The sequence below is a fragment of the Anolis carolinensis genome, chromosome 6, assembly GCF_035594765.1.
Source record: "Anolis carolinensis isolate JA03-04 chromosome 6, rAnoCar3.1.pri, whole genome shotgun sequence".
Taxonomy (NCBI): domain Eukaryota; kingdom Metazoa; phylum Chordata; class Lepidosauria; order Squamata; family Dactyloidae; genus Anolis; species Anolis carolinensis.
In genome coordinates, this window is record NC_085846.1 from 27,975,557 (window position 1) to 28,002,992 (window position 27,436).

General features: G+C 42.9%; 1 protein-coding gene across 3 annotated transcripts in view; it reads right to left on the minus strand.

Annotated features, from left to right (window-relative positions):
• Positions 1–12,890: 12,890 nt before the first annotated feature.
• Positions 12,891–27,436, minus strand: part of tbkbp1 (TBK1 binding protein 1) — an 86,205-nt gene continuing 71,659 nt past the window's right edge. For 2 of the 3 annotated variants that reach the window (XM_062984618.1, XM_062984617.1), the window contains 3 exons: positions 23,381–23,499; positions 21,561–22,282; positions 12,891–19,504 (listed from right to left, as the gene is read on the minus strand). In XM_062984618.1, the coding sequence (XP_062840688.1) occupies positions 19,376–19,504; positions 21,561–22,282; positions 23,381–23,499 (970 nt within the window). In that variant the 3' untranslated portion in view covers positions 12,891–19,375. The remainder of the gene's footprint in view (positions 19,505–21,560; positions 22,283–23,380; positions 23,500–27,436) is intronic. The other variant, XM_062984619.1, reaches the window with a different exon arrangement.

Consider the following 27,436-nt stretch of genomic DNA (forward strand, 5'->3'; position numbering starts at 1 on the left):
AGGTCAAGTCATTATTTATATATTGCTGCTATAACAATCTTTAAATGCTGTTATAATAACTATTATGCACTGTGAAGCCTGGTCCCCCTGACTAGTTTACTAAGTCTATCATCTCTAATTGGTCCTGCCCTGGCACCTTATAATACCATATTGCACCATATTGAATTAGTTCACCATCATAATCCCCACTGGCTGCCTTGCACTTTAGTCAGCTCAGACCTATACCTATGCTGCTCATGCACCCTCTGCACTTTACAACTGCATTTGCACTTTGTATTGTTGGAGGGGGGTGGGGGAGGCTGGAGGGTTATGGGGACTGCAGGGTGGGGGAAGGGAATGGGTGTGAAAGGATGCCAATCTATAACAGAAAACTAGTAAACCAAATAACATCGTTTGGACCAGGGGAAGAGAAAGGGAAAGGACAGTGTGATAGGGGAGGAGGGTGTTCTGATGGGTGGGGAGCCTCTATAGAGGTGGTGTCTGGGAGGGGGAGATACGGGAAAGGGAGACCAAATCATTTAATTCGGCCTAGGGTTTTTGGTAGGACATTAATAGTTCCAAAACGGTCTCCTGACATAGCTAATCTGGGTAGCCAGGATGGCGGTCCCTCCAGGTTAAAGGTGGTGCTGTTTAATGCCAGGTCAGTGAACGGAAAAACATCTTTCATCCAAGATCTCATCTTGGATGAGCATGTAGACCTGGCATGTATTACGGAGACCTGGCTGGACGAGATGGGAGGAGTTAATCTCACCCAGCTCTGCCCGCCGGGTTATTCCGTACAGCACCAGCCGAGATCTGGAGGGAGGGGAGGTGGGGTCGCGGTGGTCTATAAGGATTCCATCCCCCTGACCAGGTGCCCTGTCCCTCAGTCGACCATGTTTGAATGTGTCCACCTGAGGGTGGGAGACTGGGACAGATTAGGGATTCTGTTAGTGTACTGACCACCCCGCTGCACTACAGTCTCCCTGCCTGAGCTAGCTGAGGTGGTCTCGGGCCTGGCGTTGGAGTCCCGGCGGCTCATAGTGCTGGGGGACTTCAATGTCCATGCCGAGACCAACCTCTCAGGTGCAGCTCAGGACTTCATGGCCGCCATGGCAACCATGGGGCTGTCCCAATTAGTAACAGGCCCCACCCACAGTGCGGGACACACACTGGACTTGGTCTTCTGTCAGGGATGGGAGGAAGGTGGCGGTGTGGAGGAGCTCACCAGCGCTCCGTTGCCATGGACCGACCATCACCTGATCAGGTTTAGACTTACTGCGCCCCCCAACCTCTGCAGGGGTGGTGGACCTAAAATGGTCCGCCCCAGGAGACTTATGGATCCAGAAGGATTCCTGACGACTCTTGGGGAATTTCCCGCCTCCTCGGCAGGTGATCCTGTTGATGCTCTGGTCTCTCTCTGGAATGGAGAGATGACTAGGGCAATAGACACGATTGCTCCGGAGCGTCCCCTCTCGAGTAACCGAGCTAAACCAGCTCCTTGGTTTACTGAGGAGCTGGCAGCGATGAAGCGAAAGAAGAGGGAACTAGAGTGCGTGTGGCGATCAGGGTATAACGAGTCAGACCGAACACGGCTAGGCTCCTATCTTAGGGCATATGCCGCGGCAATCAAAGCTGCAAGGAGAGCCCACCTTGCGGCCAACATTGTGTCCGCACAGAACCGTCCGGCGGCGCTGTTCCGTGTCATCAGAGGGTTGTTAACTCCCACCAATCAAGGTGGGAGCCCTGATAACTCGGCAGCCCGCTGTGAAGCATTTGCTCAGTTCTTTGCGGACAAAGTCGCTCTGATCCGTTCCGACTTTGACACCATATTAACGGCAGTCTCTGAGGATGTAACGAGTGCACCTGCTTGTCCAGTTTTGTTGGATTCATTTCAATTGGTTGAGCTCGAGAATGTGGACAAGATCCTGGGAGAGGCGAGACCGACCACATGCATCCTAGACCCCTGCCCATCCTGGCTGGTGAGAGAAGCCAGAGGGGGTTTGGCCGAGTGGGTGAAGGTGGTGGTAAATGCCTCCCTTCAGGAGGGCAAGTTTCCAGCGAGCCTAAAAATGGCTGTGATCAAGCCGCTGTTGAAAAAGCCATCATTGGATCCCACTCAATTCGGAAACTTTCGGCCTATTTCCAATCTCCCCTATTTGGGCAATGTCTTGGAACATGTGGTTGCTTCGCAGCTCCAGGGTTTCTTGGTTGACACTGATTTTCTGGATCCGGCACAGTCTGGCTTTAGGCCGGGGCATGGTACTGAGAAAGCCTTGGTCGCCTTAGTCGATGATCTACGCCGGGAACTGGACAGGGGGAGTGTGTCCCTGCTGGTTCTGCTGGACCTCTCAGCAGCCTTCGATACCGTCGATCACGGTATCCTTCTGGGACGCCTCGCGGGAATGGGACTTGGAGGTACTGTTTTGCAGTGGCTCCACTCATTCCTGGAGGGTCGGTCCCAGATGGTGTCATTGGGGGATGCCTGCTCGGCCCCACAACCGTTGACTTGTAGGGTCCCGCAGGGCTCTGTGTTATCTCCCATGTTGTTTAACATCTACATGAAGCCGCTGGGAGAGATCATCAGGAGTTTCGGGGTGCGGTGTCATCTGTACGCAGATGATGTCCAGCTCTGTCACTCCTTTCCACCTGTCACTAAGGAGGCTGTCCAGGTCCTGAACCGGTGCTTGGCCGCTGTGTCGGACTGGATGAGGGCCAACAAATTGAAATTGAATCCAGACAAGACAGAGGTCCTCCTGGTCAGTCGGAAGGCTGAACAGGGTACTGGGTTACAGCCTGTGCTGGATGGGGTCACACTCCCCCTGAAGGCGCAGGTGCGCAGTCTGGGGGTGATCCTGGACTCATCGTTGAGCCTGGAGCCCCAGGTCTCAGCGGTGGCTAGGGGAGCCTTCGCACAATTAAAACTTGTGCGCCAGCTGCGACCGTACCTTGGGAAGCCGGACTTGGCCACGGTGGTACACGCCCTTGTTACATCTCGTTTAGACTACTGCAACGCACTCTACGTGGGGCTGCCTTTGAAGACTGTTCGGAAGCTTCAATTAGTCCAACGGGAGGCTGCAAGGTTAATAACTGGGGCGGCGTACAGGGAGCGTACTACTCCTCTGTTACGCCAGCTCCACTGGCTGCCAATTAGCTACCGAGCACAATTCAAGGTGCTGGCTTTAGCCTATAAAGCTCTAAACGGTTCCGGCCCAGCTTATCTGTCCGAACGTGTCTCCCGCTACGACCCACCTCGAAGCTTAAGATCGTCAGATGAGGCCCTGCTCGCGGTCCCGTCAGCCTCACAGGTGCGGCTGGCGGGGACGAGAGACAGGGCCTTTTCAGTGGTGGCTCCCCGCCTATGGAACGCCCTCCCCATTGAAGTCAGGCAGGCTCCCTCCCTCCTATCTTTCTGAAAGAGGACAAAAACGTGGTTATGGGACCAGGCATTTGAGCATGAGTAGCAGCAAAAATGAGATAAGAATATATGACCTACTGACAGACCCCACATGAACATGGAAAGCGCCTTAAATGTATATTTAAATGTATAATTATGTATATTTTAATGGATATTCTTAATTTTATTGTAATTTTTAATCTTGATGGATTTTTAAATTTGATGACAACTGTTTTTAATGTGTATGGTTATACTGTAAGCCGCCCTGAGTCCCCTGATGGGTGAGAAGGGCGGGGTAGAAGTGATGTAATAAATAAATAATAAATAAATAAATAAATAAATATCATCACTTTCCAAGCCAAATACATCTCAGCACCATGCACATACATACTTCAGCTACATTCTCTAAGCAAGGAGTTTCCTTTTCTTTATATCAGTGGTTCTCAACCTGGGGTCTCCAGATGTTTTGGGCCTTCAACTCCCAGAAATCCTAACAGCTGGTAAACTGGCTGGAATTTCTGGGAATTGTGGGATGGCATAGGAGAACTAGACACACACAAACTGTCAGTATTGGGTTGCAATGGCAAGTTTTCAGTAAATAATGCAATAAAGCTTGAGCTGGGAAAAAGCAGGATTTTATTCTAGCCAATACCATGGTAGCTGTGTTCACTTGCCTGCTACAAGCAAGGTAAACACCCGAAATCTTTACTCAGTATGTGTGAATGGCAAAATATAAAGAAAGGAGGGAAGACAGATATAGTAGCCGCGGAGGTGCACTGAGTTAAACCTTTGTGCCGGCTGAACTGCCGATCTAAAGGTTGGTGGTTGAATCCACGAGATGGTGTGAGCTCTCTCTGTCAGCCCTAGCTTCCCATGTGGGGACATGAGAGAAGCCCTGGCAGGATGGTAACACATCTGGGCATCCCCTGGGCAATATCTTTGAAGACGTCTGATTCTCTCACAACAGAAGCAACTTGCCTCAATTCACTTCTGACATTTCCCAGCATGATAAAAATAATAATAATAGATCAATTGGTCTCATCACCAGAGTGAAAATCATAGGAAAGCTAAAAGCTGGTGAAATAAAACCCTGGATACATTTTGTAAGAAGCTTATTTAGCAGTGGGTGGCCTAATACTGGTCATTGGAATTGTCCACGATACTCTCAACATACCATCATTCCATGTTCAGTACATAAATAACCTAAGTAACTGTGCACTAGCACATAGCAGCAAGTTTTCTTATTCAGGAAATGCCCTGTTATCTCCCATTGTTGATCAAAGATGAAGGTGGGGTTTCCCTGAATAACACTCCTTCATCTCTAAGCAGGGAAATCCCAGCTCTTATCTCTTATCAGTGATTGGAGATGAAAGTGGGGGATTACCGCACATAGTGGGGGGAGCAGAGGTGAAATGTCCCCTATATCCATCTTAATGACTGAATATATCATGTAACATTATTTTTGGAGCAGTACTCCGCATGTTAATTTTAAAAATTGTATCTATGAGAATTCCTCAGCCAACATGGGTACTTTTTTGGACCAAAACTCCCATTTACTTTTAAAAACTACCTAGCCATCATGCCCCAGAAGGAACCTTTCCAAGCTCCAGGGAACACTCTTGTGAGAGTAAGACATACTGCAATTGCAACTATTGATGAAGAATGTAGGACACTATGTGGGAATAACAGTAGGATTGTAGCTTAATTTTAGTCCTAATTTTAACGATGGTGTGTCCAGCCTCAAGCCACGAGGAAGCAGGTAACAAATAAGAAATAAAATGTATTATATTATTATTATTGCCATAGTTCTTCAGTTCTAAGATTCCATTGATTGTAAGGCACACACAAATTTCAGAACCACTACCAACAAAAAGCCCTTGGTGGTGCAGTGGGTTAAACCATTGAGCTGCTGAACTTGCTGATTGAAAGATCGATGGTTCGAATCCGGGGAGCGGGGTGAGCTCCTGCTGTTAGCCGCATCTCCTGCCAACCTAGCCGTTCGAAAACATGCAAATGTGAATAGATGAATAGGTACTGCTCCTGCAGGAAGGTAACAATGCTCCATGCAGTCATGCCGTCCACATGACCTTGGAGGTGTCTACGGACAACGCCAACTCTTTGGTTTAGGAATGGAGATGAGCACCAACCCCCAGAGTCGGACACGACTAAACATAGTGTCAGGGGAAAACCTTTACCTTTTCCTACCAACAAAAAATACATAAGAATTGTCCCATTTTAGAGATGTTTATATTGAGAAGACCTGCATCTTAGAATTTAAGAAATAAATTATTATTATTATTATTATTATTATTATTATTATTATTATTATTATTGCTATTGCTATTATTATTATTAACTGGAAAGGACACTTGGAAAACTACTGAACTTAGAGGTGATTAAGTCAAATATGTTTTCAATGCATCTAATAAATAAATGGATAAATCTGCCTCTGTTTTCTGTATTTACCAATATTTTAAAGTACGGGTTTATTCCTTTTGTTTCCACAAAAATGTTCAATTTTAATTAAAAAACATAGAAAAACATATTTTTTAGGGTGCACAACAGTACGTATGTTTGGAAGCAAGTTTCTGTAACACGTTACATTGTTACCAATGCATGTCTTTTGTCTGCAATTTTTTCTCAGGGTATGCGTATTTGTATGCAGCTTTCCCTTATGTGTGCATTACGGTGCCGTAAATTTCAATAAAGATCCCAGCAGATGTCTATAGATTTATATTTTCAGTGGTCTCTCCCTAAACCCTTATGGAGAAGGCATCCTGATATCACATCCATATGGCCACAGAGTAAATTCCTCTTCTTCCCACATCCACAAATTGAAACATTTGCCTCTCTTTCTTTAGTGCAGGAAGCCTGGCTCTAAAGCCATTCCTGCCAAGCAGGCATATGATTCTAAAGCGCTTTGCGTTGTAGGTTCTTTCCTCTTTCTTCTAGAAATGTAGAGATCAGCTTCTAGCAAGGCTGCTTCGCCACAACCTCTCGGAAGAGTGGGTTATCTCCTTTACACCATCTGGTCAGGCCTTTGTACGGGTTTGTTTTTTGCTCTCCAAGCCACAAAAGATCTCTAGAATCAGTTTGACTAAAAACTGGCATAGGGAGGGGGGAAGTTGTGAACACAACGGTGGTGAGAGCACACAAAAAAGGCAACCCCAGGGGCATGTTTTCCACTGGTGCATCTAACAAAGCCTTGTAAATCAATAGGTTGCATTGAGAAGGTTCAAGGGGGAGTCTGGCATTTGAAGTCCCTAATTTTGGTCAGACTTTTTTGGCATTGGACGAAGCAACAGGATAGGGATGAGTGTCTTCATTCTCCTTGGAGGCGCCCCGTGCGTGTTGCTACGCAGCAATCTGCACAGGGTGCTTCCCTAAGCCGAATGCTCATCGTGGGGATGAGCCCCATCCCTCCAGCGAGCACTCACCCCTTGGGAGGCACCCTGTGGGAGGCACCCCTTGGGGCACTTCCCTAAACCGGCTTGCCGGGAGGGATAATAGGGCCTCCCTAATATCTGTCAGTTCCGGTTATTAGACATTTGGCCCACCTGTTTATGTCGAATAACCGAAACTCTACTATAATAATAATAATAATAATAATAATAATAATAATAATAATAATAATAATAATACAAATTACAGGATTTTATAGGAATGCATGAAGTACTCTTATATGTTGTCCATAGTGTCTATCTGGAAGAAAGTTTCTTTATCCTGCAACTGCCCTGATTTGGCAGGGACAGCCCCAACTAAACCTCTACTGTCCCACTATTTCAGCTGGTTTTACAGTATCATAAGCTGCTTATAGGTATATGAAGACAGCTCCTGCAATCTGCTGCCTGTAAAATCATCTTCTATGTGCTGAGTCAGTTTCAATTGTGATTTGCTGTTTTTCTCTTTCCTGAAACCAACTTGCTGTGGAATTATACATGAATCTATTTTTTCCATATTTCTATGCAGAATAAGTCTCTCCAGAACTTTATAGAGATGGCACAACTAGGAGATTGGTCTATAGTTTTTTGGATCGTTACGGTCTTTTGCCTGGTTTCAGAATGCTCTTGCTTTCCTCCAGATTTTAGGGTTCTGATAGGATGCAATGCAGTTGTTCATCAACTTCAGCAACCAGCACCTTGCTTTTGGGCCAAAGTTCTTAATTTGTTCAATCTGTAGATCACCCATGCCAGCTGCTTTGCCATTTTTACATTTATTGAGAGCCATCTCCAATTCAGTAGATTTAAAAGGTTCATAAAGGTTGTTGTTCTTGTTATCTGGTTGCTCTTCTCCACACTCGCATGCCATGGACTTCACTTTGTAGCCCCATTTCTTAAGGTTGGTTCTGCATCTCATGGTGCCACAGCACAGTCTGTTCAGCACCTTCCAGGTCGCCCAGTTTTCTGTGTGCTCAGGAGGGAGTTTCTCACCCAGTATCATCCACTGATTGAGGTTTACATATATTTAGCGATGTAGCAGAAGTGATAAGAAACCCTGCTGGTAATTTCTGAAGATGTGTAATGGGACTGTAGCAAGGGTGTCCTGATATACATCGGCACTCCCTAGTTAATGTCCCTATGCACAATGGGACTGATATGCATCAGTTCCATTGAGATTCAGTTCTGCTGTGCAAGAAGGAAGAACTTTGAGGGCGTGCATGTTGCACCCCAAGCCTGGAAACCCCTATTATCACAACACCACGCAAGAGTCCAAAATATAAGCAAACGGTTTATTTTAAAATATATCAAAAGTATAGGAAAAATTCAGGAATAGAGAAAGAAGTAGTATATCCAAAAAGGGTTTAGCAATAAGCAATAATCAAACAAGAGTCCAAATGTCTCAAACAGATTCAAAGGTAATAATAGTCCAGCTAAAAATCACAAGAACAGCTTAAGTCCACAAGCAAAAGGTATCCTTAGAAAAACGTGATCATGAATATAAACATAGGAACATACTTGAATTCCAAAATCAAAGGTTTAACTTGAAACATGAACCAGGAATTCAGGCCTAGCTTCTTACTTCAAACGCTACGTTGCCTGAACTAACGTGAAAGTAAACAACTTTCCAAATAGAAGCCACCCATGAAATCATTTTGTCTCCCCTGAAATCTCTCCCCAGCTTTCCCATGCAAATGCTTTGCCCTATGATGTCTATTGTCTGCTCTGATCTATAAACAAAGCCCTGTGTTGAGTTCTGTATCTCCAGGTGCTTTTTTCTGGGAGCCTTCTATAACAATTCTCTGCTCAACTCTTCCTTACCTAATGTCTCTGGCTGCTTTGACTGACTTTGAAGGCCTGCACTTTCCAAGTCAGCTTTTTCATTGAAAGAAGCATCATTCCCTTGACTTAAATCTTCATCATTTTGTGCCCTTAAAACATAAGTGAACCCATCAGGCTGATTTACAACAGCGCAATCCTGAGGGATAGAGTTAGAGTTCTGTGGGAAAATCAGAGTCAGAGTTGGGTTCCATTAGAATCAGGGGGAAATTTGGCATTCCGCTGGATGAGTGAGTTTCTTCTGAAGGGTTCCATAATCAAAAATGTTTGGGAACTGCTGGTCTATAGCACCCAGTAAGATTTGGAGAAGGGAATCCAGACTTGAAAATCTGGGAACCCTACTGAATGATTTAAACATGTTTTAGCTCTACAACAGTCTTGTTCCTCTTTCTCTCAATCTCCTGGAATAAAGGACTCTTACTTTCTTCAGGTAACCTTGAACAGCTTCAGCTCCTTGAGGAGCAATTCTTATTTGAATCAAATTAGGTCAGCGACACTTAGAAACAATCTAACTATCAAAGAGCCATGCCTTTGCGAAGGAGAGTGAAGAAGAGGTGTCACCTTCTCCACCCCAAAGAACGAAGAGCTTATTAACACCTTCCTCACATTCTTAATAATGAAGCAGACCTCTGCACTTTGTGGGTTCAGGTGCCATGTTTCTCCCTCCCAATGAACATGAAGTATCAGCCACTAATTAAGTTTTAATTATCCGAGGCAACTTGATTTTCATTAACACGTCTGATTCACAAGCAAGTGCATGATGCTCAAATTGTAAAGGCAACTTCATTAGCATCACCTCGCATCTGTTTCAGGAAGCTTCCAGTTTGGGGATGCCATCTTGTTAATTTAACCACAGTCGGGGACCAGTAAGCAACCAACAGTTTTATAAACCATTCACCAGTCTACCATCGAAAGTGTATCAAGAATACGACTACAAGGTTGTGCCTTTGAGCTGTAACGTGTATTTTAGGAAGTCTTCTTTTAATATCCTGGAGTTCTACATAGTCAAATCATGTTGTGAAGTATAACATTTTGGGGGATATCCAAACTCTGCACTGTTTTCTATATCAAGTGTTATTCAGACCTAGAGAGTAAAAGTCCCCCCATGCTACAAAGCCGAAATAGGCAGGAATGACAGAGGAGGATATGCTTGACATAGCACTGAGAAAAAGCGTTGATTAGAAATGTACAGGACTTTCTCAAAAATTATTTTGAACTTCAACTTAAGAATTCCCCAGCCAGAGTGGACCAAGTTCTTCTGAAAAGGGACCCTCAAAAGCCTATTAAGAACTCTTCAGGCTTTTCGGGAATTTACAAAACAGATCTTTGAAGATTATTTGTTAATCTGTTTGTGTTACGTCCCAACTTTCTTCCAAAATGAGACTCAAGCAGCTTACAAAATCAGTTAAACAGCTAAAACAATATAAACTTACTTGATACGTTTAATTGAGGAGACCATCTCCAAGGTATTAATGCACCTATCTTTTCAATGTATGCGTTTATGTGCAGAGTATGCTTGATATGCTGGGCTGTGGTGTCACAGTGGGTTAAACCACTAAGCTGCATAACTTGTTGACTGGAAGGTCGGCAGTTCGAATCCATGGGACGCCAGTGAGCTCCAATTGTTAGCCCCAGCTTCTGCCAACCTAGAAGTTCGAAAACATGCAAATGTGAGTAGATTAATAGGTACTGCTTCTGCGGGATGGTAACAATGCTCCATGAAGTCATGCCAACCACATGACCTAGGAGGCATCTATGTACAGCATCAGCTCTTCAGCTTAGAAATGGAGATGAGCACACCCCCCCCCGAGTCGGACTTGACTAGAATTAGTGTCAAAGGGAAACCTTTACCTTTACTTATACTTGATATACTGTGCCACATAGTGCTGTGCATTTTTACTTAGAAATAATGTGCTGAAGTGGAACATATTAGGCTCTTACAATTGGTTTTAAGGGTATGGTATAGTGGTGAAAAAACAAGCAGAGCATGAATCAGAGCATGTATAGTGCAAATCACACCTCTACCACAAACTCACATATTAGGTTGCTTTTGGTAAGCTAGTCAACCTAGCTTACCAAAGACCACCTAATACATGATCTTTGCAGGATTTAGAGGAAAAAATATTTGAGGTTTTTTTTTTTACTACTGCTCCAAGAATTCCCCAGACAGTAATTACTGATTGACGTAAGATTGCACAACCTCACTCTGATTTCCCTTCACTTCAGAAAAATGGCGTCAGAAACAAAAATGGAACTATGTCCCTAGCACTTTAGAGCTATACAGCCATTTATTGAATCTTCTTTATTCTGACCTTGTATAGGAAGCCCGCACTAAGAAGTGCTGTGGGTACATTTAACAATGTAGAATTAATGCAGTTTGGACACCACTTCCAACTGCCGTGGCTCCTTGCTATGGAATCTTGGGAGTTGGAGTTTTACAAGGTTTTTAGTTTTTCCTGCAAAAGAGTACTACTGTCTTACCAAACTGCAAATCCCAGGATTCCAGGACTCCCTCCAAGAAGTTCTCCTTCTGGAGACAGGGGAATACTTTTCATTCAGATGTGTTTTTTGGCAACTGATCGTACTTAGAAATTGACTCTCTTTTTAAAGAAAAATCAGTCCAAATGTTTTAAAATACTATCATATTTTTGTTCTTTTAAGACTGTACCACAATGCCCCTATGACATCAGATATGATCTCTCCTAGGGTTCAGATGTTGGTCTTTGGTCTGACAAACCTATTCCCAGTCCTATTTTATGATGTCATTTAAATTGGAATGGCTTATTGGTTGCTATGTGGCAAAGCTGTGATAGAAATCATTAGCAAAGAAAACCACATAAACAAAAATATATGTTTGGGTTTAAAAAAAAATTAAAAATATGTCATTCTTCATTGCAGTTTCCTCTTGGAGGGAAAAGACAAAACAATTAAAGACTGGAATTAACTGCAGATATCTCACTATTGTGACAGTCTCCTCCCTGAGAGGGAGACCCATCCAACCAAGGTCCCTGTATTCACTGCCCTTATTTTAAAATAATATAAGAATTTGATCATCCCATGTTCCTGCTAGTTGCCAGTTAGATGCCTTGAATATGCCCACAAACAGGACATAAATGTAGCAATCGCCCTGTATTCCCATTCAAGGAGATTTTGGGTATAAATCCTGTCATAGCCAGAAGGATTTATACCCAAAATCTCCCTGAATGGGATAAATCCCTAGAAACACCAGATCCTAGCTGATCTTGGAAGCTGAGCAGCGTCAGCTTTGGTTAGCACTTGTCTGAGAGACCACCACTGGATATCAAGTGCTGTCGGTTATGTTTCAAATGAAGAAACTTGCAAAATCACCTGAGTGTTCCTTACCTAAGAAAATCCTTTGAAGTCCATGAAGTTGCCATAAGCCTTTCTTTAGGGCAGTGGTTCCCAATCTTTTTTGACCAGGGACCACTTTGACCAGGGACTACTCTCCAACATTAGTACAAAAGGGTTACAAATCAGTTTTTGGTCAACTTTAGATTCAGTTTGGTTATTTGGGGTGCTGATTCAGAAGATTGCATTGAATAGACCATATCAGATCTAGTTTCTGATACAGAACATATGCCATCCAGTAGTCGCCATTTGCTCGCCCACAGAAAACCATATTTAATAATCTAGAGCTGATATGATCTATCCAATGCAATTTTCTGAATCAGCACCCCAAATAAGCCCAGGAACAGGCTTAAAAACAAAGACAGCAAGGCGCCCCACTTCCAGGTGCCACATCGAATGGCTCCCCTCAGAGAGAGGGAGGGAGAAGCAGCAGTCAGGAGGCTTGTTGCACCTTTCGTGAGTAGTCATACTTCCCTTCCTGACATCCCCATTACCTCAGCACTATAAGAGGGTTTCGTGAGACCAGTTGCTGTCATTGCAACGGTGTAGTAACAGTGAAACCACTGACCATTTTTTAGTTGTTGGGGACCACTGATGGTCCATGGTCCACAGGTTGGGAACCAATGCTTTAGGGTATTTGTGAACTATTCAGCACTTAGAGATCATGAGTATAAGCCATGAATATATAACTTTAGGCCATGCATTTCTAACCGTGATTGTCACTTCCAGCTGGCCAATGATGGCGAGTTTCAGAATTCTAGACCAAAATAGTAATTTCTTCTAAGTACTGGACTAAGAATTCTTCCCGATATTGCTGATTACAACACAAAGCAAGTCATTGCAGGTGTAAGAAATGAAATAAATGAAAGTGTCCATCAATTGGCAACTTTTATTGGAGTTATTCTGTTTCACAGAGCACAGAATCTCTTCAGAAGAAAAAACACACATCAAAGAAAAGGATCAGGACAATACAAACAGACCAGTCTCTCTCCCAAGGGTTTTTTTTTTTCTCAGCCCGACAGCTAAGTAAGTTTTTCTTGCTCCTTCATGTTCAGAACAAATAAGCTAGAGAGAAGGGGTGTTGGAACAGAGAGGCTGATTTTTGACAAACAAATAATGTAACAAATGATACGTTCTTTTTCAAACTGTGCTGAATATTCCCTCCATCCCCATTTTGTGGAATCATTCATCCTTTGCAAAAAATGGGACAATGTTTTGTGACTTTTAGGAGGGAGGGTATATTTAAAGAATTTGGGAGCGTGGGGTCTTCACATCACGCCTTGCCATTGCTTCAAGCAACTGTTTGGCTGCTCCCTCTGTGCTTCGTTCCTGGGGCATTGCATTGGCAAGTCCTCCTCGGTCCTTGTGAATTCTTTAAATTTGCCCACTTAAAGTGTAATATAACATTTGGGTGCACTTTGGTCCCTGAAACGTGTGTGATTCAGATGAGCCAAGTAGTTCAACTGAACCATATTTGATTTAGGAAAAAATACTAGACAGAAGGAAAGGTGTATGTGAATAATAAAAAGTTATAGCTGGATTATTCTGATCCTGCCCAAAGGCAAATCTAATCTATATTACCCATTGTGAGACTCCTATGTGTTGGTTAATAAGGAACAAAAGACTAATAAAGGGCTGGAAGAGTATTCACATAAACATGCATTGTAACAGTGTAGAATAATGTACCCCCAACACATATTTTAACAACGCACATAGGAAAAACAATTTGGGGGTTTTTTTGTTTACCTTTACAGAGTTCTCAAATTCACTCCAATGGTTCTAAGAATTTAAAGTCTGTCTTGAAGGTTTGAATCCAAAAATTCCATTTACGCCAATGATTTCTTTTTGATAGTAGCCATGCAGATGTTCCTGGGAAACTGTCAAGCAAGGCATGAAAGAAGCAGCTGACCAGAGCCCAGAAATGTTAGATTTGTGGCCTGGAAATCTCAGAATCACCCTAAGCAATTCTAGCAGCAATAGCTGTAAAGTATAACATTTCCAAGCTCCAGCCCTCCTCCCCTGAAAAATGGTAATGAGAGAAAACTTACATTCTGTTTAGCCATTGGTAGACCCTATACAAGGCATGGGCAAACATTTTTGCCTTAGGACCACATTGTGGGCAGACTGAGATGGACAGGCCGGGACAGAGGGGGCCTGTGAGAGGGTGGGGCCATCCTCAGGTTGTCCTCCTGGCATAAAGATGGGGCTGTTTGCCCCATCCTTATGCTGGGAGGAAGGTAACAGGTGACAGCCGAGAGTGCTCCAGAGGGCTCTCGGCCACTGCATCCTCTCAGCTGCTGCGTCCTCTCGGCATAAGGCGGAGCCGTTTACTCTGTCCTTATGCTGGGAGGAGGGTGAGAAATGTGTTGGCTGAGAGCGCTCCAGAGGGCTCTCGGCTGCTGCGTACCTTCCTCCCCATCCTTTCTGCATAAGGATGCAGTGGGCCACCATGTCCTAATGCTGAGAGGACAGGGAAAATGAGGTGGGCCTAAAGTAAGCACCCAGTGAGCCACATCTGGCCCTCAGGCCTTAGTTTGCCCATGCCTGCCCTATACTATAAGGCTTAGTTAAAGACAGTGTTGATCTTCTAACTTTTGCTCTCTACACAAATGACAAAACTGGTTTATTTTACTGCAAGTAATTCCTACACCAATGTACTGCAATTGGGCAAAAGCCATTCCCCAACTGTACATTTATAGTTGTCTGTTGAGTCTTGGGGTGCTTCTAAAAAGGGGGGGGATGCTTCCTAGGTAACAAAAAGGAATCTTGGAGCCATTTCTTCCCTTCACTCCTTAAACAGCTTTCTTTCTGGCAGATAAAAAAGACTGGAAAAGCAGTGGGACAATGTGGAGAAAATATTTTCATAAACTGAAGGTGACATCTGCCCACCCACCCCATACAATTCTGTGTGAGATGGTTCCTTCATCTGGAAACACTTTGGAGCCACTGATGGTTCCAAAATATCTATGTAAGTTACATGTGCTAAATGTGAAGTTTCATTCAGAGCTGTTATAGGCCACTACTCAGTATAGTCACTACGCTAAACCAGCCTAAACAGATATGAAGGATCTTAAGCAGAGAATATTCCTCTGTTCGTGGCCTTTGCTTCCCCCTCTCATCAGCGCCTTGAGCTTGCCATCCCTTTTTGTTTCAAAAAATGTAATGCTTCAAGGCAAGGAAAAAGAGTTTGGAGAATATTAGAGCCCTTCAAATACGGTAGGCTACGGATTTTTAAAAAATAATATCTCCCTGTCATTTACTGCCCACCCACCTGCACATTTTTTGCTTGTATCATTCCTGCTTCTCATCAGTTCTGAGGTAGATTTCACAAACAGAAATGGAAGAAAGGTAACAAGTGGGAAAGATGCATTTTCAGCTTTGTTCATAGAACTTGCCTGTCTTCCCACTTTTAAAAAATCCCCATATAATCAGAGAAAGAATATGATTTCATGAGGATGAAATGTTTCCGTGGCTAGTTCTCAGTGCCTGTATGAGGGAAGGCCCATACAATATGGGTGCCAAGTGAATCGCTCCATTTTAAATAGATCCATTCAGTGAATTGTGCACGTGTGTAAGGAGAATCACTGCATTTGCCAGACACCGTTTTCCATGCTACTATACAATTTTAGATGAAGACCACTTTGCAGAGGTATCTACAGAACTCATTCTCATAGAGGAAGACTCACCATGGCTCCATGTGGCAACTGTGTCACTAAACTTTGTTGATAAAGATGAGGGAAAATAATGTTGATCTGGCTCAAGCAGAAGCAGCCCTGCCATGTAGTAAAGTGAGGAATTATCTCAGGCTGCTCTGGAGACACCATTACAAGTCAGTGGAATGGGAGACTCAGCAAAAATGTCTCACAAAATAGGTAATAATACAATAAGTGTGTGTGTGGGGGGGGGGGACACCCCTGAATTCCATTTCCACCAGCTTGTCAGATGTTAGCAGAGCAGGCTGTTCAGCTCAGATTCTGAGTCAGCTGACAGAGAGTGGAAGATATGTTCTGCAAGGGCCATCTTCCCAGCAAACTTCTCTTCTTGCGAAACCAACATGTGAACCTTCCAACTGGGGAAAAGTAAGACGAGAAAGGCTACAAATCTGACCAAAACAAGAGTAAGAATGGATGTCCATCAACTCTAGTTAATACAAGTTTTCTGTGTCTCTTTTACCACACTCTGTGGGGACAAAGGTTTCAGAGAATCTTCAAGCAAGTTGATGTGGAAAAGCCCCATAACTGACCTGGAATGGCATGGTAAAAACAGTGAACGAATTCAGAGTGTATCAACAAAAAGAACATGTTAGAACACCCACTATATTTTCAAGGGACTTGGGCACTTTATCATTCTATTCAATAGGAGTCCCCAGATCAGTGGCTCTCAACCTGTGGGTCCCCAGATGTTTTAGCCCTCAACTCCCAGAAATCCTAACAGTTGGTAAACTGGCTGGGATTTCTTGGAGCTGTAGGCCAAAACACCTGGGGACTCACAGGTTGAGGACCACTGACCCAGATGAAAATGAAAACCAAGGTAAGTGGTGCTGGTCCTTGAAAAATGTACCCCTTAAGCTGGTCTTCTCTGACCTGGCTCTCATGATTCCTAGTGTACGTGGTAATGGGAATGATTAAATGTAGTCAAATACATCTGGAGAGTTCCAGGTGGAGAGAGGCAATCTTAATGGATGAGGGTCCCAGCAACTGCCCAGCCCTTATTGGGCTGTACAACTCTCGACAGGTTGTTTATCTCTTAATTAGTATTACGGTAGATCTTAGAAAGGATTAATGCGAAGTTAGTGAAGTTCTTAGAGACTTTAACTGGTTTCCTGTTGATTAGTCCCAACAAGTGTAGGCTCATTAAATGAACTGTTGAATAACACTATGTAACAAAATTTGACAAAAATTCTGTTCCTGGTTTGAAAGTGTTATTTCCTGTTTAATTGTGCAGTACTTACTTTGAAAGTAGTTGTCATACTCCAGAAACTTCATTTTTGTGGCTGCCACAAACTATGTTGAATTGGTTGAGACTCAATGAGATATTCACTGAAAAACTATAACAAAATAAGCTGCAGGATGTCCAATAAAAAACAAAGTCTTTGTAGTTTAATGAACTTTTCCCATGTTTTTATGATAGAACCAATTCGGAAATGACATTTATAACCCAGGAACAAAAATTGTGTTACATAGTGTAATAAATTATCATATATGTAAATCCCATTTATTCAATGGGCCTTCTTTAGGTAAGACCAGGAATCAAATTCAAGCCCTTGTATATAAAGAGACACACAATTTGTAAATGTTCAGTGGCTGAGACAAAGTGACGTGTCCCGTGGGATCTTCCTTATTTTCAACATGCATTTTGTAAGAAAATTGGATTCACCTTTACAAAGGAGCTAGCAAGATAGGGATAGGGACATGTGGCCCTCCAGATGAAGTTGGACAGCAACTCCCATCAGTACATGCCTACACATTCAGTGGCAAGCGACGGTGGCAATTGCAGTCCCACAGCATCTAGAATGCCATACATTCTGTACCCCATAGTAAGATCGCCAAGACTGGACGTAAATCTGGCTAGGAGATAAACAGCCAGAGGCAGGGTGTTCAATCACGGGAGAGAAGTGGACAAGGAAAGGTTCAGCCGCACCCTACTGAATGAGGAGTTAAAATAAAAATGAAAGAAAGGGAATGTGGAAATTTCAAACCATGACAGGAGGGAGATCATACTAAAGATAAAAGGAGGGAAGTAATACTGTTGTATTCAAATCTGCAGAAACAGAAAACTGAACAGGATTACAACTAGTTCGACGGGGATAAGGGAGGTGAGCATAAAGGAACAAAACATCAATAACACATATTTCAATTCCATGTCTCATTTTTAAAATTCCTTTCTCCTCTTACGTTCCACATGAATTAGATAGTGAGTCACAAAGGCTCATGTCTATTTGCCACTGGGTATCCTGAGACCTCTTGGGATAAGGCAGTCTATAAATCTCAACACATACATTTGTTAATAAAGAACCTGGTGATAGGAAGACAGTTGCCTAAAGAGGAGAATTTCCGTGCAGCTCTTTTTTTTCTTTTTCTTTTTTTTTTACTTTTTCAGCAAAGCCTGATGTTATGCACAGGCTGTTCGTAAAGGAGACAATTCTCACAATATGGAGGCACCACACATCCGGAAGGAAGAGATCAACCGGAACATGCCTGTTGTTTTAGATCAGTACAGCAAAAAATATGTTCAGTAAGGCCAGAGCAAGAGAAAGAATGAAACGATGGATGTCAGATATGGAAAGTGTGTTTACATTTATGCTGTTGTCGAAAACAGTGTCAACATGCTGTCATTGTGAGAGATTTATGAGGCAGAATGTGGTGAGTACCATTCTTGTTATACAGGAACTATCTAAAGCAAGGTGAGAAGTGTGTTTATGAGAAAGGCGGAAAACAGTCACCAAAAGAGAACACGGACAGTCACGCGGGGACACTTCCTGGAGCCCTACCCAGTCAGGGACGCACAGTTCCTCTAGTGCAACACACAAGAAAATTACATGGGAGACCAGGAGGAGCTCCTCTGGAAGTGACAGTGGGGAAAGCTTTGTGTGTTATAATGTCCAGTGCAAAAACATAAGAACGTCCATGCTACACCTCTGGAAGTTGGCTCTATTTCTCAGCAGCATCGTTAAAGTAGCCTTTTAATGTAAAAGACCAAGACAAAGACACTTGAACCAGTGACTGGAGGCCAAGGCTTTCTATGTCTGATAAATGACCAACCCAGATGCCCTTCTTAGGTGCTGAAAAGGTGGGGAGATTTGACCCACTTGGATATCCCTGCACAAGATTTCTTATCTTCTGAGTGGCAGGCTATGCCCTCAGTTGACTGCAGTCCATCTTGTCTGTTCCTGCATCCCACCCCAAAACACGCAACAAGGTGTGACTTCTCACTCATCCTACCCTGAGATCTTCCAGAGACACCCAAACTGAACCATGTAGACAGAGCCCCCCAGAAGGCAACCTCGCTTCTGAGCTGTTGGGTTGTTATGCCCTGCTCAGCCCGGTCCGAGGATATTCCTCACCCCCTCCTCTACCTCCACAGATGGTCCAAGCATTGGAGAAATATTGCAAGTCCTGCTCAGAAAGAGCAGGAAGGAGAGGCAAAACCCACTTTACACACCAAGGCAAAGAGAAGAGGACAAAAGAGGGAGGCAAAACTCTTCATGGTTCAGTCTGCCGGAGACTTGGAGGTATTTTAGAGAGAGCCCCTGTTGCACCACCACTTTTCATGCAGCATCCAAGACGGGTGGGGTGGGGTGAGGTGGGCAGGTCTCATTAAGGAAGCCAGAAGAGGAAGAAGGGCAGCCCAAGCCTCAGATCTTACTGTTCTCCAGGTGTGAGTCAATATGTTTTATCAAAGCATCGTCTGGGTAACCAATGGGAAAGGCCACCTGGCAGAGAGGGCAGCTTCGGATGTCAGAGTCTACCGTCTCCATCAGCAACTGCAGGATAACAGAGTAGGAGAAGGAATGGAAATTAGAGGAAAATGTCACTTTTTAAACAAACCGACACGAATAAATATTGATGATTTTTAGATGAAATTAGAGCTCAATGTATTCTGAAAAGTGAACATCTCCTATATACTCCTGATCAGCACGTGGAAAAAAAATCGCTATGTGGAAGTTAATCTTCTTTGCTGTGAAAAAGAGCTTTTCACAGCAAGTCATATGTTTTCCCTCTTACACTGGTCCCTTTTTAAAGAGAGAAGCCCATGACAGTTTCAGGTGCACAGAAAGGGAGCTACGGTAGCAAGGAAAGGACATACCGTAAGTGGCTCTTGGAAATTCCTGAAGGGGATGCACACAACTGCAAACTAAGCTTTTTTTGGTAATTTCTGTAGGACATGATGAAACTATACTAGTAGTAGTAGTAGTAGTAGTAGTAGTAGTAGTAGTAGTCATTCAATTGTAAAAATAAAACTACAGATAATTTCAGTGTTTATAAACTGTGTTTCTATACTGTGTGAATTTAGATAATTTTATTTATTTATTGTGTTTTGCCTTTCTCCAAGAGTAGGACACGTGATAGTCATTTGAAGATAAGAGTACCTGCACTCACATTATGTGGAGTGGTTCTCCACCTTTGGTCCTCCAGGTGTTAGGGACCTCAATTCCCAGAAGCGCCAGCCAGCTTGGTCAACTGTAGGAAATTCTAGGAGTTGGAGTTTAAAACAACTAGAGGACCAAAGGTTGGGAACAACTGGTATAGAAAATAAAAAGCTAGAAGAAAAATATTTTAAGTATCTAACACTTCATTGTTTTTTGAAGACTTGAGTTAGTCTTATACAATGCTCTTGAGCATTCCTCAAAGAGTACTCCCTTACAATCAGATGGTATATATTTTGCTTCTAAGATAGTTACCAATGTGATATTAATCACAACATAATAATGTTACACTTCCACAAACAGCGTAGCTATTGGCCATACTAACTAGGGTTCAAGGGGTTCTAGGCCAAAAGGAGGAACTTCTCCAACATCTGCACATTACTGGGTTGAATCTTCTGCAATGCCCAATTTCAGTCACTATTAAAACCTGGTAGTGTGCTCCCATTAGGCAATCCCTGTCCAATCCCTTCCCTTTTTCTATCTGTCACTCTAAAATCAGGTTTCACATACATCAGTCCATACTTCAAGAAATCATGAAAATTACTGTGAAGTAAGCTCTGAAAACAGCTGATAAGTGGTGGTGATGGTGAGGCAGAGAAGAAAGTGTGACCAAATGATACAGAATTCCAGAACTGAGTTGGATTTCAATGATCACAGATGCATATGACTTAGTATTATCAGAAATATTACTTTACCACTCAGTGAACTATATATTGCCCAGAAAATGAAAAAAAATTGCAAAATATAACCCTCTAGCTCCATGATCCTAGATCCATGAGATCTTGTCAGTAAATCCCCATTGTTCAAAGGTGGTAAATCACATCCTCTGTGGACCACAATCCACCAGTTTAATACAGTAGAGTCTCACTTATCCAACCCTCATTTATCCAACGTTCTGGATTATCCAACGCATTTTTGTAGTCAATGTTTTCAATACATCATGATATTTTGGTGCTAAATTCATAAATACAGTAATTACTACATAGCATTATTGCGTATTGAACTACTTTTTCTGCCAAATTTGTTGCCTAATATGATGTTTTGGTGCTTCATTTGTAAAATCATAATGATGTTTAATAGGCTTTTTCTTAATCTCTCCTTATTATCCAACATATTCGCTTATCCAACATTCTGCCAGCCTGTTTATGTTGGATAAGTGAGACTCTACTGTAGTTTCATGATGGCTACCATCACCACAGAAACAGCAGCCTTCATAAAGTTATATAGCAGTTCCTCCCTTCTTCCCACCAATCTTCCACAACCTATATCTGAATGTAAAATGAATTAGGCAAAATAAGACTGGGTATTCCATTGTACCTTAGTAATTGGACACAGTGCACCTAAATTGGGGCAAGGGAGGGCACAGAACACAGATGGCACTGGTATTGCTTACATTGATTGAGGGCCAGGACTGGGCATGTTCAGCCCTGGAGTACGAGGCATCAGTCCGGTGCATGGAGGTGTCGGGGATGGGGAACCCTGCACAGAAAGAGGCGCAGCGGATGCCCCCTGCTTCAGGGCTGGGGGGACTTGGGAGGGCCCAGTCGTCTTCGTCTGAGGACTGCTTCTCGAAGCGCAAGTGCTCTTCAAAGGCGTCTCTGGCGTAAACCTCACCGTAGGGACGGTGCTTTGGTAGGGTGGAAGCTTCAGGCTGCAGCCAGAGAGAGCGGTTCTGCTGGTACAAAGCCGCATCGCTCACCTCCGAGTAGCTCCGACGGCCTTGGAAGCTTGCTTTGATGTGGTGGCTCGAGGGCTTGGAATAGCCCAGATCCATAATGCTTCTCTCGCCACCGGGAGACCTGTGTTGTGAACTGATGGCAGGGGATGAACAATTGGGGGATGGTGAGCAACGCTGCTGGGCAGGAGACTGGTTAGAAGGTGGAGCCGGAGAACGGCGCTGAGAGACGGGTGACTGGCAAGGAGGCGGAGCTGGGGAACGGCGCTGATGAGCTGGAGACTGACAGGGTGGTGCTGGAGACCGTCTCTGTAGGGCCGGAGACTGGCATTGAGGGATGGAGGGTCTTCCTTGCTGAGCTGGGGAAGTGCACTGAGGAGCTGGAGAACGGCGTTGCTGGGCAGGCGAATGCCGCTGGGAATGGGGAGAGTGCCGCTGGCCTGGAAAGGATCAGAGACAAGTAAGAGAAGAGCCGGAGCCTACCTTGGAGAAGGAATAGATATTCCAACATCAGGGAACACACACATTTACGCTACACTGAGGGGAGATTGGGTTGCTGCCCATGGATGTTTAACTGTGTGTGAGGGGAAAAAAAACAATTCATGCTACAATTGTTAGAAAAGACAATAAAAATAACACATCAGTATGGTAATCCCATTAAACAAATTTACAATGAAATTATGGTGCACATTTTAATGACTCAGAAAAGATATTACAGAATAAAAAAAGACACAAATCCAAGCTGTGGGAGGAATGTTTAATCTTCTTTCAAAGGAAAGGCCACAATATATGGACTTTATAAAAAAGGCAAGGGAGAATATGTTTCTTAGGTTTCTGTACTTATGAAAATGAGGAGAGAGAGAGATGTTTTTCCTCTCTCTTTTTTAAAATGGTTTTTATTTAGAATTTTTCAATAAAATAGAATAAAAATGAGGATGGGGAGAGGGATATTAGAACTGGGATCAACCAATGAAAGAGATTTGAAAGTGGTGTGAATACTTCTTCACACCGCATGCAGTTAATGGGAAGAAAGTCCCACAAAATGTGTTTAAGATCTACAGTGTTTAGATGGTTTTAAAATAGTAAAATGTTGATGGGAGAGAATGCTGTATTAGACTTGATGGGACAGGATGCCACCAAACAGCATTTATGGAAGAATGGTAGCAGAAAAAAATATTACTTTTGTGTTTCCCACACATATCTCCTGAAGCATTGTGGGACATATGACAACAGGCTTTTGATGCATCTTCCTTTATTTATATGTGGGCACATTGCCCTGCCTTTGATTCTTTCTAGTAAATTTTAGGCCATATGTATGCATGCATATGCACACACAGAGAGGCCAAGATCTTGCACTGACCTACAAGATCCTGCATTGACATTATGCCCTTGTATATCACCTGGAGGTTTCTAGTCATAGTCTCACTTTAGGAATTAAATACCCAAGTTTACACATGTATGCTTCAACTTTTGACATCTTCTGAACTGCTATCAAATCCTGCAAATCTCTCGCCATCACTTCTTTGATTCCTACTCACCACCACTGATGGTTTGCTCTTGCATAAGCGTCCGAAGAATCTGGCTTTGCAGAGAACTCAGGTTTCTCAGACGGCACAATTCCTCTGTCAGCTCTGTGTAAGCAAGAGCCAGGTTTACCCTAACAAAAGAGAACAAATAGCCCCCAAAGGCAAATAAGTTTCAGCTTCTACAATAAGAAACCATTTAATTTCCAGCGTGAAAAATTAATTAACCTAACCCAACTACTTGGGATGTGTGTTTTTTTGTCTTTCCAACATTTTGGGGATCATCAAGTGAAAGGGCAAACCTGTCTTTCTGAGTCATCCCCTGCAAACATAGCTTCAAAATAAGAATACCAAACAAAATTAGTGATGCAAACAATTCAACTTTGGTTGTATGATTTAAGCTTGGTTGGAAGTCCCAACATGAAGTCTCATCAATCTGGACTGTTTACCTGTAGTGGCAGAATCTGCATGTTGTCAGGTAAGTTCATATCTGTCCTGTCCACATTGCCTATTATATTGCTTTTCCCATCTCTAAAACCTCCAGACACATAGGCCTGCAACTCCTATCATCTCATGATCAATAGAGGAAACCAGGTTGGAAAGTACAAGGAAGACTGCACTACAGAGTGTTGGATGAGGTGCAGAAATTTAGTGAAAGAGACTTTTAAGCAAATAATGCCATTATATCAAATCAACATTTTTATTCTTCATTTCACAGTGCTCAAAATCTGGCTTAAGAGTTTGTCCAACTCTCGAATATTTTTATATGTAGGATTGCTCAAGCTAGGGCTTAAAATATTTACTTTTTTTAACAACTTGCAGAAACTTACTGAACATGCTGGCTGGGATGTAGCCCAAAAAAACAACTGTCCAAGCTCTGCACTCAACCACAGAATCCTTTCTTTTGATGATCATAGCTCAGTAGTAGAAGACTCGTTTGCTCCCATTAATTATATTCTGCAGTGTCTCCATTTCAAAGAATCTCCAGCAGAAATACTTACAAAACAACTGCCAGGAGATCTTAGACACCCTTCCCTAACTAGATGACATTCACTCATTCTGGGGATTATGAGACTTAGAGATTCATATCACACAGAGGTCATCATATTGGAGAAACCTGCTCTAGGGAACTACTGGCAGAAAGTGGAGCCAAATGGACCAATTCTCTGAATCACTAAAAATAACACATTCAAAGCATTATAGTTGAGGAATATATTTCAGCACCTCATATATTCTGTTTGTGTCATCTAGGTCGTTATGTGGTTGTTCTACACAACATCACCTGGTAATTTCTATGAGGCAAGGAACCACATATTTTTAGCCCGACCACATAGTTCCAATCTATTCATTACCAGATCAGTGTGGGAAGAATGTGGAGGGAACCAGTTTCCACATCACTGTGATACCGCACATCATTGTGGGTCATCTGGGCCACAAGGAAATCTAAAGAGGTGGTGGTGGAAAACTACGAACCTCATGCTATTCATCATGTTTTCTGAATACTTGCACTGTCACCGTAGTTTGGAGAAATTTAATAATGTGTTTAGAACTGTTTGTTAGAAACCAAAACTCAAGTGCACAAGGAAAACAGCCACAGAATCACATCATTCTGTATGTAGGGTCCACTGCTGTTGTTGTGTTTTTGCTTCTGCAAGAGGAAAAGAACAAGGTGAACATTTTTGGGTTTAATGTCCCCTTTTTTGCTGGAGTGCTAAAGAGGGCTGTATGTGTAGACAGTGAGACTGACTGCTTATTTTTTCCAGGAACTCAAATTCCACAGACTGGACCCAGATGCACAATTACAGCTCAGAAGTCATCTACTACACGGGACAGCATACATTTTGGATCCTCAAATGTTAGACCTGTTTCTGGTTATATTTGACCTGCTGGTTCCAAAAATGGAAATATTTTCCCCTATCAACTCTAATTTTTGAGATACATAACATATGCCATATACCAGTTGCTATCTGCTTGCCCATAGAAAACTATGGTAACCACATCTAAGAAACTGATGTGGTCTATCCAATACCATTTTCTGAATCAGTGCTTCAAATAGCCCCAGGAACAAGTCTAAATGGCAAGACACCAATAACAAAAGCATTTTTGGTTGGGCTGTGCTATAGCCTGTGAACCTGCCTTCCTCAAGCCTGATATAGTCTAGTTTTGAACTACAACTCCTATTAGCCGTAGCTTTCATGATCACTGGTTAGGGCAGTTGGCAAGAATGGTTAAAAAAAATCACCATATTAGATAAAGCTTCCTAAAGGTCACATTTGAAGTTACCAAAGATATTTAAACAGTGTAACTTTTTTAAATGTAAAAAACCATAATTGTGAACAAATACCCTTCCCATTTTATTTGGCCTGAAAACAAGTTTCATTTCTAATTTTTCAATGCTTGGTCCAATCCTTTCCAATTCTCAATCCTGAATCCAACAAGAAATGAGGCCATCAATCAGAGTAGAATTTTCTGCCTGCATTTAGGTATGGCATTGTAAAGAGAAAGATGTGGAAGTCCATCCCAATGAACACAATAACATCAGTACAAAGATGCGATATGGGAGCTCTTCCTCCCTTGAGGGGCTGACCCACTGCCCATCAACGCCTTGACAAAACCATCAGCTCTCACAAAATTCCTGCCCTGAACTCCCATGTCACCTTGAAATAACATATTGGCTACGTTTATAAGAATGGAGAACCTGTCTGATGAGGTTACCAAAGGCATATCACCAGGAGGACGTCTTGCACTAAGAAAGCCATCGAGTTAAACTGAATGGCTGTGACAAGTGGGGGGGACAAACGCAGGAGATGGGGTGCGCCTAACTTCACCAGACAGCTATTCCTTTTCCATTGAGATGTCGCCAATTGTCTCTTCAGTGTTCTGGGGGCAGGGGTGAAGATTATGCCGTTCTGCCAAAAGAAAATTAAATGATATTCTTTTTCGCTGCTGAGTTAAACTGGACAACAAAATCCCCTCAGAGGGTGCGATTTGTTTCTCACAATATTTGGAAGCTTTTCTTGAAGAGTTTTGATAAGCCGTGACATGAAATACCTTGAAATATCTGATTGTGAGTGACTGTCATAATCTGACAAGAAGCAGCACACATCCAAAACAAAACAAAAGAATGCAGCTCCCAAATAACACAAATGGCATGTCCACCCCTAAGACAAGATGTTCCATCAAGAGTAACCTCCACAGCTATGGCAAAAGAGGATTGCTTTCTGAAGACTTCCAGCTTTATGCTCCCTTCTTGCAACCTTAGCCTTTTATTTACATTTAAATCAAACTTTCCACTTGCCCAATTTGAGGCCCAGAAGACCTGAATACAATGCCAAACACATCGAGTAATAGGAAATATTATTGACCCACAAGATGCATTCTTCATTGGCAGCAGCATCTTCTGCTTGTGAATGTACAGTATTAGGGAGAATCCCTGAACCTCTTCTGCATCTACAAGTAGGGTCTCCACCATGGTCCCATAGAGCAGTGGTTCTCAACCTATGCATCCCCAGATGTTTTGGCCTTCAACTCCCAGAAATCCTAACAGCTGGTAAATTGGCTAGTATTTCTGGGAGTTATAGGCCAAAACACCTGGGGACCCACAAGTTGAGAACCACTGCTATTGAGGCACTTGAAATGAGACTTCTGAATGTCTCCAAGACCATTACCAACTTGGAAAATGGGACATCTTCCAGTGTCCATAGTAGGACCAGGACATTTCTATTGTCACTAGATATTCGGACCTTGGATTTAACAGTTTTATGTGGCCACAATTTCCATCTGGCAACAAATACTTAAGTGAACCATGTGTATTAGTTTAAGTCAGCCTTACTATGTTCATGGAAATTCGATATCCACTGGGCTACATGAGGTTGCAGACTTTTGCTCTCTTTTGCTCTTGTGACCCATTGTCTGATGTGGTTGGCACCAAGGATGTGGAAATTCTCATCTTCTGATGTCTATCTGTCTCCATTTAAGTATTGTATTACAAACTTAAGCCATTCCCTGCCTTACTTGCTGAATATTAACTTTCCATGTCATTTTGAGCTCTTTGCCGTTATATTTTTTAAT